Source organism: Pogona vitticeps, chromosome 9, assembly GCF_051106095.1.
Source record: "Pogona vitticeps strain Pit_001003342236 chromosome 9, PviZW2.1, whole genome shotgun sequence".
In the NCBI taxonomy this organism is placed as follows: domain Eukaryota; kingdom Metazoa; phylum Chordata; class Lepidosauria; order Squamata; family Agamidae; genus Pogona; species Pogona vitticeps.
The window spans coordinates 26,781,323-26,798,178 of record NC_135791.1 but is presented as its reverse complement, the minus strand read 5'-3'; the positions used below and the strand labels follow the sequence as shown (position 1 = coordinate 26,798,178).

The window sequence follows — 16,856 nt, the reverse complement described above, 5'->3', positions numbered from 1 at the left end:
AGAAACCCTAGTCCAAACTGTCCAAGGGACGCCCTCCCAAGACGGCTCGATGCCACCACCTTGTGGCCATTTCTCTCAGTGCATCTTCTTCAGCCCGTATCAGAGAAGGGTAGAAATCAGAAAATAGGCAATTCAATTTGATCTGTGATTTGACTCATGAATTATGAATTTATGATTTTTTTCCCCTGGCAAATCAATTCATCAATTCATTTTTTTTACCTTAAAATCCCTATAAAATGCCCCCTAGGCACCTAGAGATACCAAATCTGCAAAGAGGACCTTCCTGATTCTATGATTCTCATTCTTCCTTCCCGGACTCCTTCCCCCAACGGAGAGCCCGAGGCTACTTTTCATGAGGTAATGTTTATTCCGTCCCATCTCAGAGTCAGTACAAGAGCTGGCTTTCATTCGCTCTCCATTTCCCCACCACCACCACCACCCCAGTCGCAATCTTTTAATTTTTCTCTCTCTGCTCCCTCCCAGGTTTCCCTGCTCTTTGGAGATTCAAAGGTGGATTAAAATGAGCAGCAGGACCAAACAGGCACCGGGGGGGGGGGGGACAGCAAACACCCCCCCGGGAGGTGGAGAGCAACCCCCCTCCTTAGGTTTGGGGAACTCTTGGCTTAGATGAAGGAATGCAACAAGGGACCCTAAAACCCATGGGCTGTCCCTATGTTGATCTCTCTCTCTCTCTCTCTCTCTCTCACACACACACACACACACACACACACACACACGCACACAAGGGTGCAGGATTCCTTCTCAGCCCACCCCTGCCCTCGCTCTACAACCCATTCTCCTCCTCCTCCTCCTCCTGGGCTGGGTGACCGCACAGGACCGTCCTTCCCTTTCCGCTGCATCTGGCCCGGGCCAGTGGGGGGGGGAGCAGCAGCAGACCCAGGCGGCGGCAACGGTGGCGGCAGCGGCAGCAGCAACAATGGCAGCAGCGGCAGCGGGCGGCTTGAAATGGCCAAAGAAAGGGAAAGGTTTTTGGCTCCCACGTCTCCGCGGCGAGATCCCGCTGTCTCAAGTGGGGCTGTTCGAGGTTGGGGTTTCTGGAGAGGGACCCCCTTCCTTCTGAGCAGCTGCTGGGGAGGGAGAGAAAACAACACAACCCAAGTGGTAAGTCGTGGAAGGCAGGCCTCTCAACCAGGAATTCCCAACCCTGCACGTGTGGGAAACCTGGGAAGAAAGGATGTGCTCTCTGCACATGCTCAGAAGTCCTTCTCCCCCAACCCAATCCCACTTGGGAAGACTAGACACAGAAAGCATGTTTGGAGGCCGGGTGGTAGCCCATGGAATGGAAAGAAAGGGAGATAAAAACGTGCTTGGCAGGGAATCAAAAAGATGTTGGTTTGCTTTCCGCTGGGACCGACCGAAGTGAAGAGGGCATTTGGGGGCTGATCAGCAGGTCATCTGAAGTGGGGGCTCGCCTACAGAGCTTGGGATGAAAACAAGAGAGATGCTGAAACTCAAAAGGTACCTGGAAAGTCAAAGCTTTCCTTTTTCAGGGAAGCTTTATTCCTCATCCACACCAATTAAAGTTTTACATTTTTTTTTAAAAAAAAAACACCATATATTCCTTTACTGCCTGAACAGAACTGGATGTATTTATTCAGAATAACTCATCTGACTGCCAAGAGGCACAGCCTCCAAAGATGTAGAGGATCAAGTGACCTACGCCATCTCCGCTTCGGGCAGGTGCAAGATGGAAATCACCCTGTGGAAAGCAACGTGAAAAGGCAGCAGCCAACAACTCCTTGCCCGAGGCCAAAAACAGGAGGGCAACAGACACAAGCAGGATTGAGGTCCGCGTGATCTTAGCAGCATCCCCATTAAGCCCAGCGTGGAACTGGCCTGTTTCACCCTGTGGGCAAGCTGGCCTGGTGTTTTCATCAAACCATCCACTGCAAACTTTCCCTGGCCAACCACAGCCGAAGCAGAACCCATCAATATTCAGGCAAATTCCAGACTCCTTATCTGTTCTTGGTTTTTGTTCTCGTGGGGATCACATGGTCCCAGGCTGTCCACCTTTTTGCTGGTATTAGCAAAACAGAGCTCAGCTGCTAAAGCCTTGAGGCCTTGAACCCCCAGTGAGTCCCTGCGCGCTCATGTGCATGCATGTGCATGCACACGCACAGAGAGAGAGAGCGCTTCCACTTACCCAGCTGGCGTTTCTCTTTCGCTCTTGCCCGCTCCTTGGCATCAAAATACCAGACCGTGATGGCATACCTGAGAAAGACAGAAGCATGAAGACAAGTCAGTCAATGGGCTCTTGTGGATTTGGGTGATAACATCTGAGTCGGAAGAGCCTGGGGCAACAGACAGGGGGAAGTAATCATGGAAGACAGGGATGGGCAGACCAGTCCGGCCAGCACAGTACGTGACCTGAGCGGGATTTCTCCTGTGCTAGCTGATCTGAAGTGCACAGGCAAACAGCCCCAGTAGGGACTAGCCAGGCGCCACTAATACGGCTCCTCTGCAGTTCCCTGGTCAGTTCACGAGGGCTTGTGCACAAGTAACACTAACAGATTTTGAGCCCTATGATAAGCGGCAGGGGGTCGTCTCGAATACCCTTCTCAGGCATCAAAAGACATTCAAGAAGGCAAGGAATGTCGATCATTAGCAACAGGCTGGGAATAATCCAGGGAAAGAGCTTTCTGGCTCCCCCTAGTGATCAATTCTAATACTGCACTTTAGAAATATTATTGAAAATACAAAAAAAAAAAAAAAAGACACTCAAAAAGCACTTCCTTTGCCACTTATAAGAGGATGGCACAAAAGCTGAAAAATTCATGTAAAGATAGGAATCTAAAAAGAACTTAGAATGCCCTTTTAAAATAACTACCTAAAAGTAACTTTCTAAAAGTAAATGTACCCAAGTAATTTAAGTGTTACTTCTTGGAGCTAAGTAGCTTAGGTATTATTGATTAAGTCTAAAAAGTAACTTTGTAACTACCAGTTTCATTGCTTGCAACTTTGCTATTTGCTAGTGAGTTTCAAGCTCCGTCTTCCACTTCTTTCCCAAATGAGAGAGGATGCTTAAGAAGCTGGCTCCTTTTGCCCAAACACACGCAGCGCATTACGCCACCGCCGCCACCCCTCACAACTTTACCTTGTAGCATAGGCTGGCTTCACTTCATGGGGGTTTCGCCGGTCAGACCAGAAGATAAGGAGGCGGTCAAAGATGGGCTCAATGTTGGCCACAACCGGACGCCCCTCTGGGTAGATCTGCAGGATGCCGCCATGGACCTGGTCGGAAGAGGAAAGGGGGCGGCCGTTTGCAGACTGGCTAATTAAGAAAGGGGAGGGGCAGCAACCAGACCACCCCGCCTGACCCACAAGGACGTCTCCTTAAGCTATGCAATGGTGGATCTGACTGCTTTTGAAAGAAGAAAACCAGCAGTAAGGGGAAAGGACAGGCCCAGAGGTGGGGGGGAAACCAAGTCCTACTGCAAGAGGTGTTTGGAAAGGAAGAAGCGCTGTCCTCTGCCCCCCCCCTCAATCAAGCAGAAACACTGCCCAAGCGGTGGTGCCCCGTGGAGCTGCCCAGTGGGTGCGCCGCATGGCTAGGCAGGAGGGACCGAACTGTCTCTTCCAGACTCTGTTCCAGGGCAGAAGCTTGGCTTCCAGATTAGGGTGATGCCAGTAGCCAGAAACACAAAATGAAACCTATGCAGTTCCCTTGGGGTGAGGGCAGCCTCATTCCCTCCTTCTCAGCAGAAGCAGAGGAGACAACAAGACCCCTGGGGCTGCATCCTGCAAACCCACCTCACCCCCCGATCTGCCATGTGGAGCTGCTGCAAGAAATAACTCAGACTTTTGAGGAGAGAAATTAAAGCAGCAACAGATCTCTGCTGCTTAGCTGCCTAAGAGGCATGTTCTGAAGGACAATGCGTGAAACCTACTGCCTGCAGGGGAGGGGTCCACCCCCAGCTTGGATGACCTCAAGGTGCCCTGAAATAGCTCCCAGGGGAGGACGGTCCTTTGTCGGCTATGATTTTTTAAATGTGCATTCATCTGATTCCACCCCTTCATCCTCTCACAAGATGGGACCCTGGGAGGCGGAGGATAAAAATGTGCCAACTGAAATGGATACAAGCAGAAAAATGCTGCTCATTGTGATCATGGCCTAGAGAGCCTCCAGAACAAGGGGCAGTCTACCGTGTGAGCCCCGGTGGTGATGGGGTGAGTTTCTTCAACTGCAGAAAGAAAATGCTACTGCTCGGATTCCCTGCTGGGAACCTCTCAGAGGTATCTGGCTGGCCGCTTTGAAAGGGAAAGAACTGGACTAGAAAACTCCAATTTGGGTAAAACTAAAAAAACAGGGTGCACAAAATACCCCCATCTTCCTCGATATCTGTGCTGGAGTGGATAAAGCACTGGTTGTACAGCTGCTGCTTTGCACACATCGCATCCTGGGTCTAATCCTGGCAGCAACATCTCCAGAGAGAGGCAGGAGAGAATCCTGCCCGAACTCAGGGGAGCCTTTCTTACCAGTCACCACTGAGCTGGAGGCAGTAAGGAGAATTATCTGGGGATCATTGAATCTTTGAAGTTTCTCTCCTGTAAGATGTTCCGCTTATGTTTATTTAAAACCAGCAACTACCTGGAAACATTTTTGCCTTAGAATGATGTAACTTTTCTGCTTTGTAACTATGTTCCTTTTCAGAGGTTACTGTAAGCACAGCTTGGGTGAAGAAGAGTTGCAGCCAAACAAATGTGATGAAGATGCCATTGTCTGCTACTTAGGAGACGTCTGTGCAGCCGGTACACCAAAAGCAATGGGGAAAGACCAAGGGGGTCCCACAGCCTGTGTTTATGCCATGCATTTGCACCCAAAATTTGAGTGGGATTGTTGTCATTAATCCGTCAACTGGGAGGTGAGGCACTCCACAAATGCTCAGGGGCAGACAGACTTTACCTACTACTTCCCACCTCCCAGAGGTTGACAGCTGGGCTCTGCCCTTCGGTTTGCTCACCTGGCATTCCTTCTTCTGTACCCCACCCTGAGAACCGACCTTTCCAGATTTGCCCACAGAACCCCAGAACGCTAAGCAGAGTCTCATCTGCTAGAGGGCAGGAAGGGGCAGAACAGGGAGCGTGGTAGGAAAGGAGGGGTGCGCCACAGGGGGAGAGGACGTGTGTCATGCATAAGAGCAGGGGTGTGGGGTGGAGGGCCTCCCCTTTCCCTCCCTCTCACCCCCCCCCCACACCTACCTTGCTATCCCACTGCCGGTTTAGGTAATAAATGCACGTGACACAGCGTCCATCTCCGTGAGGGTTGTCCACATGCCGCACATAACCCATGCCACTGCCAGGATAACAGGACACCATGGCCTAGAGGGGAAGGGGATGAAAGAGGAGGGGGGGTTCATTGACAGGGACAGGACCAAACAGCTCACAGATCGGCCGATCCCTCCCTGGCTCAGCTCCAGCAGCCATCATCCCATGTTGCCTCTACCAGGGAGATATTCCCTGCTCACCTTTGGCAAGAAGAAATCTCTTCTAGGTAACCAGGCAGCACAAACGGGGCCCGATTGAGTCTTCCTTTATTTCTCCTCATGCCCTTTTAAGCCACAAAGGGTGGAGAAGAGCTTGTGGGGAAACAGACTCAAAGCTTTCATAGAAGGGGATTTACCAGGCTGGCCCCCCAGCCACCCCCTCCCCACTTCAAGGCCCAGGGAAGAATCCAGCCAGCTGATCTGTAGCAGGTGCAAGAAATGCAAGTCACATGCATGCAACAGAGGAGTGACAGTGTCGGGTGGGGGGAGGGAGAGAGAAACCGGGAGCAGAACACCCAGGAAAGTTCAGGGACTTCACAGATGTCACAAGAAAATGCTGTTGAGACTTTATGCAGATGGCCCTTAATAAGCTGTAGAAAGAAAGCACTCTGCATACGCTCTTGGGAACCCATGCCTTTTGCCTTTACGTGCACTAGCATTAACACAGACCACAACTTCGAAGGTCAAGTCTTTAAAATCCCAAGGAGTCTTCACATAGCGACAGATGGATTCTCCACCCTATATCTCCCCCAAATATTCAGCAAACAGACAGAAAGCAAAGTGGGGGCAAATGCTCTGTTGATGAAAGGGTGCAGAGCAGCTACCCTGCGCAACAAGACGAGGAAGAAAAAACCTTCAGTAGGACCTTGCACAAGAGCATGGAAAAAAAGGCTACTTTTTGAAGTACAATTCCCAGACATTTTTCTGGCTGGCCAAGGGACTCTCTGGTAGCTTTAGACCGCAACCATCAACCCCAGCCGCCTGCTCTCATGTGATCCAAGCCAACCCAGTCAAATGGCTGAGATGCAAAGATCCTTTGCTTCTTCCCAAGGCTAGGAACACTGAGACACAGGATTTTTTTTAAAAGCCCCAAAGAAAACTGAGGAGCAGTGGGTTTGAGAAAGAGAGCAGGGGTTCCTGAGAAGTTGCAGGTCCGTGAGAGAGGTAGAGAGAAGGGCCAGATCCAGGCAAGGTTCTCTTCCTTCAATCCCTCTCCCCCCCCCCCAAAAAAAAAAAAATGCAAGTGGAAATGTCTAAAGCAGCTGCCTGCCGGGTGCGGTCCAGCCTTTCCCACCTGCCAAAATCTCCTTGGGGGGGGGGAGGAGGCTGTCACCCACCCTCCCGGGGAAAGGCTGGTGCGTCCTGTTCCCGCTGTTCCTGGGAGCACCAAGGACATTAAGTCCCCATGACGTAGGAGTCCCTCGCCCTCCCTGGCCGAAGCAGGCGGCTGCGGAGCCCACGTGGGAGCAGCCTTCGGGGTCACCTGAGGACAGCGCCAGCCTGGAGCTGAGCACAGCACTGTTCCATTCAAGGGCTCCGAATAATGATAGCGGAGGCGCAAAGGAGCTCATGGAAGAGCTGGGAAGAGGGGGAGGACCGGCCCCCAGCACCCCTGCCTGCTCTGACTATCCCCTTCTCTCTCTCTCTCTCTTTCTCTCTCTCTCTTTCTTTTTTTCTTTCTCTCTCTCTCTCTCTCTCTTCATTCCCTCCACTCCAGGTCACAGCAGGGCCAAGAGTATCAGAGGCAGGGGAAGGGGAATCCACAGGCAAGATCTGGGGATGGCTGTCAAACGGGGGGGGGGGACAGAGAGACCCCCTGCTAAGAAATGGGGAGGCAACGGCAGCAACCCTGGACTTAACAGGGAGTGAAGGAGCCCTTCCTAATTCCCCCCCTTCTGCAAGATTTAGATGGAGGTCCCTGCCTAGAAGGACTTGGGTTAAGGCCGGGCTGAGTTTTCTCCCCTCCAGCCGGACAACAGGGGCCTTTCCCTCCACGTTCCGAAAGCTATACAAACTGCCTCTATAGTGACCTTTTCCCTTGGAGAAGTTAGCCACACAAATGCCTGCGTGCGCGCGCACACACGCACACACACACCACAAGCCCGGCTGTTCATTAACAGCTCCCCCAGAGCTGCTTAAATAAGGCAGACGTAATCTCTGCTCTCAAGTATTTTATTTATTTATTTTATTTATTCCATTTATACCCCGCCTATCTGTAATTGGGGGCTTTTGCAAACCAAGCAATTCTGCAGTAAAATAGAGCTCCTTTTTCTTCTTTTTATTTTCCACAAACTTGGGCAGCTTGGGGTTTGGGGGGTGGGTTTGGGTTTGTCCTTTGTCTGTTCCAGGCAATCGCTCCGGCCAAGGGGAGAGCTCTGTCAAGGTCACCCGGAAATTCCTCCCTGGGGAGACAAGAGTCCAGTGACTTCCCATCCTGCTGAGCCAAGAGGTGATGCGGGGGGGGGGGGAAGAGAGAAGCCCCTAGTTCCGAAGCCCCAGGCCTCGCTCTGTAGTCAGAGTCAAGAAGAGGATTCCAGCGTCAAGTTAGCCTTCGCTAGCTCCAAGCCCTCCCCTCTCCGATTAAGCTTAACCAAGATAAAGTTCCCGGGCCAGAGATAAGAACCCGGGTGTTTCTTCCTCTGTGAGAAATCCTCCCGAAGGTGTGAAGGGCATCTATGGTGAAGGAGACCTCCCTCCAGGGACCAAGACGGGCAGCCGTGGCGCGCATGGTAGCAAAAAGCAAGGCATCCGGCGCCTCCCTTCTCAAGGCAAACAGGGTGGCTGGAGCAAAGACATTCCCAGGGACAGCTTCCTCGGAGGGGCCAAGAGCACACGGCCGACGTTGGCCGTGGCCCATAAACGCTGCTGCCAGACCACATTTGCTCGCCTTTAAGATGCCACAACATTCTGCCTCTCCTGCTTGTTGTTTGCTTCCAGGGGGAGGCCCCCAGTGTCCGCCCAGCGCCAGGTGAACATTCGGTTCCCATCACACCGCAGCTGTTTCCCCCCCCCCCCCCAGCTGAGGGGGATCTGAGGGCAAAAGGGCCTGAGCGCCTGACGGGCTTTTGGTCTGATCCTGAGGCACGAGGCCAAGGCCGTCGCACAGCAAAGGGGGAACCCGGGATGGGGTGGGATGGGTCCCACATGCTCTCTCACACGGGGACACTCCTTCCGCTGGGAAACGAGAGGACAGGATTTGGGGGGGGGGGGACGGGGGTGTTTCTACAGCTTTATTCCCTCAAAATCCCCAGTAAAGGACCCTTCGGATTCTGCTCGCCCCCCACCCTTCTCCTCACCTACACACAGCCCACCCAAAGGACCTGCTTGTCTTGCAACCCTTCTTGGAAGGAAGGAAGGCTGGAGGGGGAATTCGAGGAAGAACCCAAGACAGCCCATGTCTTCCAGGAAAACAGCCAGCAACCCCAGATTGCTCCTGTCCTGGGAAGGTAGCTGCAGAGTGAGCCTCATCATCATCTTCCTCATCACCTTCCTCCTCCTCCTCCTCCCCCTGGCCTGTACCAACAGGCAGGTCTTGTGCCCCGGTTCCCGCCCTCTGCTTGGCAATAGCAAAGGAGGGAGAAAGAAAGCTCCCCCAGCTCCCTGGAGGGCCTCAACCGAAGGGCAAGGACTTCACCAGAGGGAAGCCCGCTGAAGGAACCGGCGGGTGGGGACTCGCCACTTCGGTGTTTGAATCATCCTTCAAGAGCACCTCCAAATACTGCCCCTACCTGCTCACAAAGAGCCGGGATCATGATGGGTTTCTACCCCCATGGGGAGAATGTGGGCTGGCATGAAAGCAAGGTCGTGGCAGCAGGAGGGACAGCTAGTGGCCCCTCCCTACCATCAAGCGCCCCAGATCCAGTCCATCTAGGAAAGGAGAAGAGGTGACACAAGGAAGCCTGAGAAGCATCAGAACAGGGGTGGACCATCTTGGGTCCCCAGAGGTAAAACTCCCAGAAGCCTTTCAACACTAGCCAGGCTGGCCTGGATTTCTGGATTTCTGCAGGCCAAGAACATCTGGGAACCACTGGCCTAGAACATCAGTCACGCACAAGTGAGAACAGAAAGCTTGTGGCACCCTACAGACTTCTTTCACTCTGAGCTCTCATGGATTCCAAACTAAAGCCACTGATTCCTGGTAATGGGAGCTTTACCAGCCCAAAGAGACACACACACCCCCCACGGTCCCTCCAAGACACTCTCCTGCCTCTCTCTAGAGATGCACAAAAGGAAGTGGGTGCTCCCACGGTGTCCTCCCACAGGGGCCCCACTGGCCACCCTGCTCCCCAGCACCAGCGCCACCAAGGCAGAGGGAAAGGGAGGTGGGCTGGGCCCCCTCCTCATACATCCTCACCCTCGTTATGCAACAGCTGCTCTCCTCCTCCTCCTCCTCCTCCTCCTCCTCCTGCCCAGCCTGCTGCTGCTCTTCCTGGAAAAGCGGAAATTAGCCCACACAGAGACGGGGGGAAAAGGGAATGCATGCATCTCCCCCGGAGGAACCAGGAGGGGACACCCCCACCAACCAGAGATGCAGACGCTCTCCCGGACAAGAGGGACCACCGAGTGCAGGCTGTCTTTCTCTCCCGCTCCCACCTCTGGAGCAGAAACCCAAAGACACCGCCTGGCTTAAAGGAAACAGGCCAGGACTCAGGCCCCACACCAATGCCAGGGGTCACCAGACGTCCACCCAGCGCCTTTTTCTCCCTGGGCAGAAGTCAGCACTGGCGGAGGAGAGACCGTGAGGCTCTCCCTCCTCATCTGAGAGGCTTGACAGGAGCGCCGTTTCCCCTGGCCCTTTTAAAGTCTGTCCGTCTCAACGCCCAAGGGGGCAAAAGGCGGCCGCTCCTGCCTTTCCCCTTCCCAAAGGCCTCAGGGGTGGGGAGAAGTGGAGAAAGGGCCCCCCGCTTCTCACATGGCTCCTTTTCAGGGTGGGGAAAGAGGAATCCAGGGCGCTCCAAAGCTGACTCCCACCGGAGGGAAACAGGCCACGTGGAATAGGGATGGTCTCCCAAAACACCGAGACACAAGAAAAGGAAGCAGTAATCTTGGTGGATGTGGAAGATAAGCTGGTGATGGCTTTGAGCATGAAGGAGCACCACCAGTCCACAAACGGGCTTCCGCTTTAGCAAGAGAACGTACACACACACACACACACACACACACACACACACACACACACACACACACACACACACACACACACACACACACACACACACACACCTCCTCTTGCGGCAAACGTCACCTCGCTGCCTCAACAAAAAGAGAGCGATATTTGCATCACTGTTTGCACCTTCTTTTTCTCAAGACCGGGGGCTGGGGCTCAAAACCACGGGCGAAGGCACACTCTCCCACCGAGGAGCTGACGCCCGGAGCCTATTCACCCAGCGATGCTCTCCTCATAGCCGGCAGAGAGAGGAGGCCCTCGCGTATGCCTTTTGGTTTCATGCGCAAAGGCCCCAAACGGGAGAGGCTCCGGACCCCTGGGTGTCTCGACTCCCACCTGTGGCCCCGACAGACTCACCTTGGTTCTGCCGTTAATGTCGTAACCCCCCAGCTTTCCGGTGCAGTGCACAATCAGCTCGTCGACGCGGGCCACGAGGACGCCAATGGCTTGGCAGCCGGGCTCTCGGCCCTCCACCCAGGCGATCTGGTCTCCGCGGATGCTCTGGGAAGGAACCGTCCTCTGGCTCACCAGCTGCCCGTCCTGGAACTTCCCGCTGTGGTGGAGGGCCTCGACCTCGGCCAAGATCCGGGCGCCCAGGGGTTCCCCGAGAAAGGAGTCTTTGACGCAAATCCCGTAGAGGCTCATGCACGGCACCACGTAGTCCAGAGCCAGCCGGCTGACAGGGACGCGTTGTTGGGCCGGATCCCCCCGGGGGCGCTTGGATGCCCCTTCGCCCTCAGCGTCTCCGTTCTCCGGCCTGCGCCGCTTGGTCTCCTGGCACCCGTTCAGTGCCAAGAGCAGCAGGCCCCCGACGGCTGCCCCCTCGCTCTCCAAGGGGCAGCTCTCCCTGCCCTGTCCGTCCCGACCCATGTTCTTGCAGGGGTAGCCTAGCGCAGGGAGGTCCCTTGGGTCCGACCTCTCCATGTCATGTCCTGGAGGCCCGCGGCAGGGGCCAGCGCCATGATGCGGCCGTGTCCTGTGCAGCAGTCAGAACAGGACGGGCAGCCGAGGAGGTGCTGCAGCGACTCAGTCAGGGATCCATGAGAGCTGGGCAGCTTGCGGGAATCGAGTCAAGGCGGCCCCTTTTCCTAGGAGGAGAAAAACAGAGCTTTAGAACAAAGTTGTCCGAGTCCTGCCTGCCCCTCCATGTACAGCTGGAAAGGGATTGGGCCCCTTCCCATTGAAATGTTCTCGTCAGCCCATGGGACTATCTCACAGTGCCAGAAATAAATGTAACGGGAAAGGTTTAGCTTCTTAACAAACAAACAAAAAAAGAACATTTACATTGATAGGAGAGCATTTGTAAGAAATTGATTTCTAATTTATCAGACGAAAAGCATTGCTAGAGTGAAGGAGAAAAACCCCACCCAAAAGAACTGCTGGAGAGCTTAGGGGTTTAGGTCTCTAGGGTGTAGGGCCAGAAGTTGGGAGTTCGATTCCCCCTTTGTGCCTCCTTGACAGGGCCTGGACTCCGCCGTTCCAAGATGATGATGGCTTCACTCCTTTGAGTTTTTACAGGTAGCTCCCAAATGAAACCCAAAGTTTTAATATGCACCATGAATGCACATATTATAACTTTGCATCTTGCTGGAATCTGGATCACTGTTTATTCCATACTATATCTTTGTTGTGCTTTATGTATATACCCCACTTCCCCCCCCCCATTGAGACCAAAGTGGCATAAATGGCTCTCCTCCTCTTTACTTTCTCCCCAAAATGGCCATCCTGGATTGGGAAATTGCTATATATATAACCCACCTGCCTGCTGTTTCATCGATGCTAAATCACCCGCTTGGGTGGGAGCTTCTGAACATTGAAGAAAATTGTGTGTGACCTCCTGAACTCTGTCACCCATTTTTCAAAGAGTAGCTTATCTTATCAAGGTGATAAAAGGGTTGGTACAACTTAGCACTTCACTGTTTCTCCTCTCTGGAAGAGGAAGGTGGCTCTGGTCTTCCAATGCTCACGTGCGCGCACACACACACACACCGTCCCCAACAGTTCCCATATAGGGAAGGCTAGGCTATAAAGCTACTTTGGTAGTCCAGGTCATTGACCGAGCTTTGGGGGTGGTCTCTGGCCTCCAGGATCAGGCCCAGCTGGACAGGGTGCGAGTGGGGAGCTCCACTCTCTGCTTCTGCTTGCTCTAGAGTATCACACTGCATCGCCCCCCCCAGTCAACCGCCGATAGAAGAAAACCGTTGGACGCCTCAGCTGCTTTCTGGCTTCGTCAGGACCCAAAGAAGGAAAGCAAACCCCCCCCCCCGGGGTTCTGGCTGGTCTAAAACGTCCGAAGTGGACAGCAGCCCTTTGGAGAAGACCCGGCTGAAAAACAGCCCCGTCATAACTGACTCTGACACTGGGAGAACTACCTACCAAGTCACTTGCTTTGTTATTTTTTTCTTAAATACTGAACTAAGGGGCCCTTTCCATGAGCACATTTCCAACTGAATTCATTGCTGGATCGATTCGAGCATTTGGGCTGTCCTCCCTGCCACTAGATGCAGCCTCTCTCATCTTGGGGGGGGGGCAGCATCAGAAGGGACCCCTAGGAAAGGAGAGCGGTAGAGGAAAGAAAAGTGTGAGCCACAGAGAGAGAGAGAGAGAGAGAGAGAGGTAACAAAAGACATCTCTACAGTATTTTCCTTTTCCAAATCCATGTTTTGGTCCTACCTCGAGTCCTGGCAGCCCAAAGAGGCAGGGAAATCAGCAGGCAAGCGCTCCCCACTTCCGGGTTCCCGGAGCGCCGCTCTTCCGAAAGGGAAAGCAAAGGGGAGCAGGAGGACGAAGCGGCGGGAGACCCCCCGCGCCTGCCCGCGGTCCGCCACCCAGGGCAGCTCGGGGAGCCGAGCCCCGAGGGCAGGAGCCTTCCCGTCCGGACCGGCCGACCCCCCCCCCCGAAGAAGAAGGAGAGGCTCGGTGCCCGGAGAGAGGACGCCGGAGGCAGCCTCGGGGCCGCTCCGGGATCGCCTCCCGGGCTGTTCGCGCGGAGCCTCTGCCGATGGCCGGAGGAGCCCCCGGAGCGGAGCGGGGCCACTTGCCGAAGTTGGCCGGGCGCAGCTGCTCCCAGCCAGGGAAAGGCTCTTGGCACTCGCCCGCCGGGCTCCTTCGGCTCCCGACCGACGGCGGACCCCCCCCTCCCCCTCCTCCCCGGGGCAGGGCTCTGTCCACGCCCGCTGCCCAAGGCAGCTCTCCGGCGGGCCGAGAAGGGAGTCCACAGGCTCCGGCTCCGGCTCCGCCCCGGGACACAATGGCTGCGCGTCGCGGGAAAGGCGCGGCCGGTTCCGAGACGCGCCCCTCCGCGCGGGGCAGCAAGGCGGCGGCCCCAAGGGGCTAGTCCTCAGTGCGCCCCCGGCCAGCCTCGGCGCCCGGGCCTCCCGCTCCCTCCCTTCTGGTCCCCGCCGCCCGGACTCACCCGAGGGGATCGTCCGTCCGTCCGCCCGGGCGACCAGCCTCTGCGCTCCGGCGGCTTCCGCGCGGGGGGGGGGGCCGGCTGGAGCCCGATCCCGGCTGGGCGGGGAGGAGCCCGGCGACAACAACCGGCTGCCCGGCCGCCGCCTCCTTGCTCGATTTCCTCCTCCTGCTTCTTGCGCCGCCCCCGCCTCGGCTCAGCTGCCCGACCTAGAGGAGCTCCGAGGGGCGCCGGGCTGCGTGGGTGGGTAGGCGTGTCTCTGAGCACGTGCAGAGTACAATAGAGCGGTGCGGCGGGGAGTTGTCAGGAGGCGAAGGGCAGCTAAAGGGGCCAGGGGCGGCCTTGGCGTCGGCCCCAGGCTTCGTTATTTGTCTGGAGGACTGCCGTCGGCTAAGCTGCTGTCGAGCATATGCAGACAGCTCGGGGGCATTTAAAACAGGGCTTCTCCGGGTGGAGCGGGGCTGGCCTGATTATGATGATGCATCTCCCTCTTCTCTCCCCTTTTAACTTTTTTAAAAGCACACCTTTGAACCCCGTCCAATCCTGGGTACGCGGCGGGGGCGGGGTTTGAACCAGACCTCCCCTTTCAGGCTGCGGAACCAGGCAGCATCAGCATCGCGCCAGCCGCTGCTTTTTTTTTCTAAATTTGAAAAGCCAAGTTTCCAGTCCTGCTTCTTGCAGGGTGACAGGGCGAATGGGAAGGCTGCTGAGCCTAGCAACGGCACAGAGGTGAGTCACGGCAGCGGGCCAGCCGGCGGCCAGAAGCGTCCTGTGGGCTCAGCGTCCGCTTCTGTCACCCTGCCCCTCCCTCTCCCCCCCCCCCCCCGGCGAGCAGAAGCGAGGGGAATTATGCCTGGTCAGCAAGCCCAGGCCGATCCCTGGAGGAATGCCCCGTGGCCGGCACGTGGGCCCATGGGAGGGGGCTTCCAGGGGCCGAAGGCTCTGCAGAGAGCGGGCGGCTTGGAAGGGGCAAAAGGGGCACAGCCTGGCCCGGGAGGAGGGGGAGGCTGCAGCCTCTGCCCCTCAAATAGGCCCCATCCTAAGAGGGAGCCAGTTGGGCCCAGCAGGGCCTGTATTGATGGGGAAGGGGCGGAGGGTCCCGCACCTTGGAGAATACAAGGGGCCTCCTGCCCGTCTCCAAATTCTGGCTAGGCTGGACTCCCTCTGGCCGTCCTCCACTTAGGATACGGGACTCTGCCAGTCTGGTGTGGCGAGCGATGCTCCCTCCGCCCTGCCACAGGTGCGCTTGGTGGGACTCGGGAGAGGGGCGTTCTCTGTGGCTGCTCCAAGACTTTGGAACTCCCTCCCACTGGAGGCCAGGCTGGCCCCCTCTTTGCTGCCCTTCCACAAGGAGGCAGGTATTCCCTTGATGACTCCCTGCTTTGCATCTGTTTTTGGTGCTTTTATTTCCCGCATCCTAGAGAGGTATTTGTCCTTTTAGCCTTCCTGAACCCCCAGCCCCAGAAGGGCAAGCCAGGGTGGCTGCAAAGTATGAGAGTCGCAGGAGAGCCCGTGGAGCGGGGTGGGTGGGGCAGCACTGGGAGAAAAGTGGGGGGGGGGGAGAGAGGAGTTCAGGAAGATGACACACAGATTTCAGTCGTTGCTAATGCTTCCGGACGACAGCTCAGCTAATGACAGGGCGAACTGAATGCTGTGCGGAGAGGCAGGCACCCTCATCCCATCACCATGGAAACCCCATCCTTTTTCTCCCCTCCCCAAAACCTTTCCAGGAATCAACCAGGCTTATTTTCCCCCACAGGGTGAAAAGGGAAAAGAACAACCAGTTTAAGAAAAGGCAAGGTTTGCTTTTAACCAATCCTGGGTGTAGGTTCTGTGAAACCGAGCCGCCCCCCCCCTTTAGCTTAACGTGGCCCCCTTCCCTTCGCAGCCCAAGGTCTGGGGAGGAGATGCAGTGGCAGCGGGTGGAGGTTTTGACATCCTTTCTGGGAAAGGGCAAGACATTTGGGTGCAATAGGGCACCCCAAAATCCGGCACCATATATAGGATCTCCAGCAAACCCAGCACAACACCCTTTTCTCCTCCGACCCCACAGGAAACAAGTGACGGTCTCGGGTTGTGTGGGGGCCAGCAGTTCAAAGGCTGGAAGGAAACTCAGGGGACAGGAGTCCAAACCCCTCACCTGGTCATGAAGCTCCCCAGGTAACCTCAGGCCAGTGACCTGCCCCATAGGGCTGTTGTGAGGGTACAGAAAAGCCCCACGCTGCCGCCGTCTCTTTGGAGAAAAAGGGATCAGATCACTAAAGATATTCACCAAGCACAGTCGAGCCAGGAATGGGGTAGAGAACGGAGAGACCAGCCCTCGTCACCTCCTTGTAAACCACGCTCTCTGTCCCAGGCAAGGCTAGTCAAGGGCTGCTCGGACTTGAAGGTGGCTCTGCTGTGTGTTACATCCTGGAAGAGGGATTCATCCTGAGCCACGCTGAACAAGAGGCTGAAGGGCGTCCAAAGGGAAGGCTCCGCTCCTGTTATCTTGCCGAGTCCTAGAAGGTGGAACCCACAGAGGAGCAGAGGGAAGCTCCTCCTTCCATCTCTCAGCACCGAGGGGTTATTTGGCAGATGGCTGTCGAAGAGAACAGCAGCTCTTCTTCGGGGCTCCAGTCTTTGGGGGCGGAGGGGGGCAAGGGAGACCCAGGCCCCATCCCTGCTCACTTTTAGAGGAACCAACAAGGCTTCTTGGAATACTGCCTACCACACTGGGCGGCCTTTTCGAGTTTTACACAGTTAAGTGATATGTTTGAGCCTATGGTTGTTTTAGCAGTCTTGTAAGGGGACTTGAAGGCTGTGTGCCCAAAGCCAGGACAGATTCTTTAGAAGGCCAGGGGAGGAGAAACTGAGACTGGGTGGGGGCTTTTGGAGACGCCAGAAAGTAGTTTTGGGGGGAAATTCAACCTCCATAGAGGGAGCTCTACCGCCTGTCATAAGCCGCTAGAGTAGTCCTGAGTTGACTAGATAGGCGGGATATAAAATAAAT

General features: G+C 55.6%; 1 protein-coding gene across 4 annotated transcripts; it reads right to left on the bottom strand.

Moving 5' to 3' along the window:
• Positions 1-347: 347 nt before the first annotated feature.
• Positions 348-14,482, bottom strand: EGLN2 (egl-9 family hypoxia inducible factor 2). Of its 4 annotated transcripts, none has more exons than XM_072979997.2 (6): positions 13,868-14,482; positions 10,810-11,540; positions 5,221-5,340; positions 3,116-3,252; positions 2,165-2,232; positions 348-1,085 (listed from the first exon to the last, which is right to left on the bottom strand). In XM_072979997.2, exons 2-6 carry the CDS (start codon positions 11,374-11,376, stop codon positions 1,027-1,029), a joined length of 951 nt encoding a protein of 316 aa, XP_072836098.2. In that variant the 5' UTR covers positions 11,377-11,540; positions 13,868-14,482; the 3' UTR covers positions 348-1,026. The 4 variants fall into 4 exon arrangements, with proteins under 4 accessions (XP_072836098.2, XP_072836097.2, XP_078236008.1 ...); XM_072979996.2 differs by having other exon boundaries at positions 348-1,088; positions 13,868-14,479; XM_078379882.1 differs by lacking the exon at positions 13,868-14,482 and adding an exon at positions 13,126-13,841.
• Between the last annotated feature and the right edge of the window lie 2,374 nt (positions 14,483-16,856).

What these genes read in the sequence shown, in the direction of transcription:
- EGLN2 (XM_072979996.2), bottom strand. Translation starts at nt 11,376, where the DNA reads ATGGAGAGGTCGGACCCAAGGGACCTCCCTGCGCTAGGCTACCCCTGC. An exon ending in AAGCCAGCCTATGCTACAAG is followed by an intron (nt 2,233 to 3,115) that starts GTAAAGTTGTGA and finishes TGTCTTTCTCAG; the next exon opens with GTATGCCATCACGGTCTGGT. An exon ending in GAAAGAGAAACGCCAGCTGG is followed by an intron (nt 1,089 to 2,164) that starts GTAAGTGGAAGC and finishes CTCCCTCCCCAG; the next exon opens with CAGCTGCTCAGAAGGAAGGG.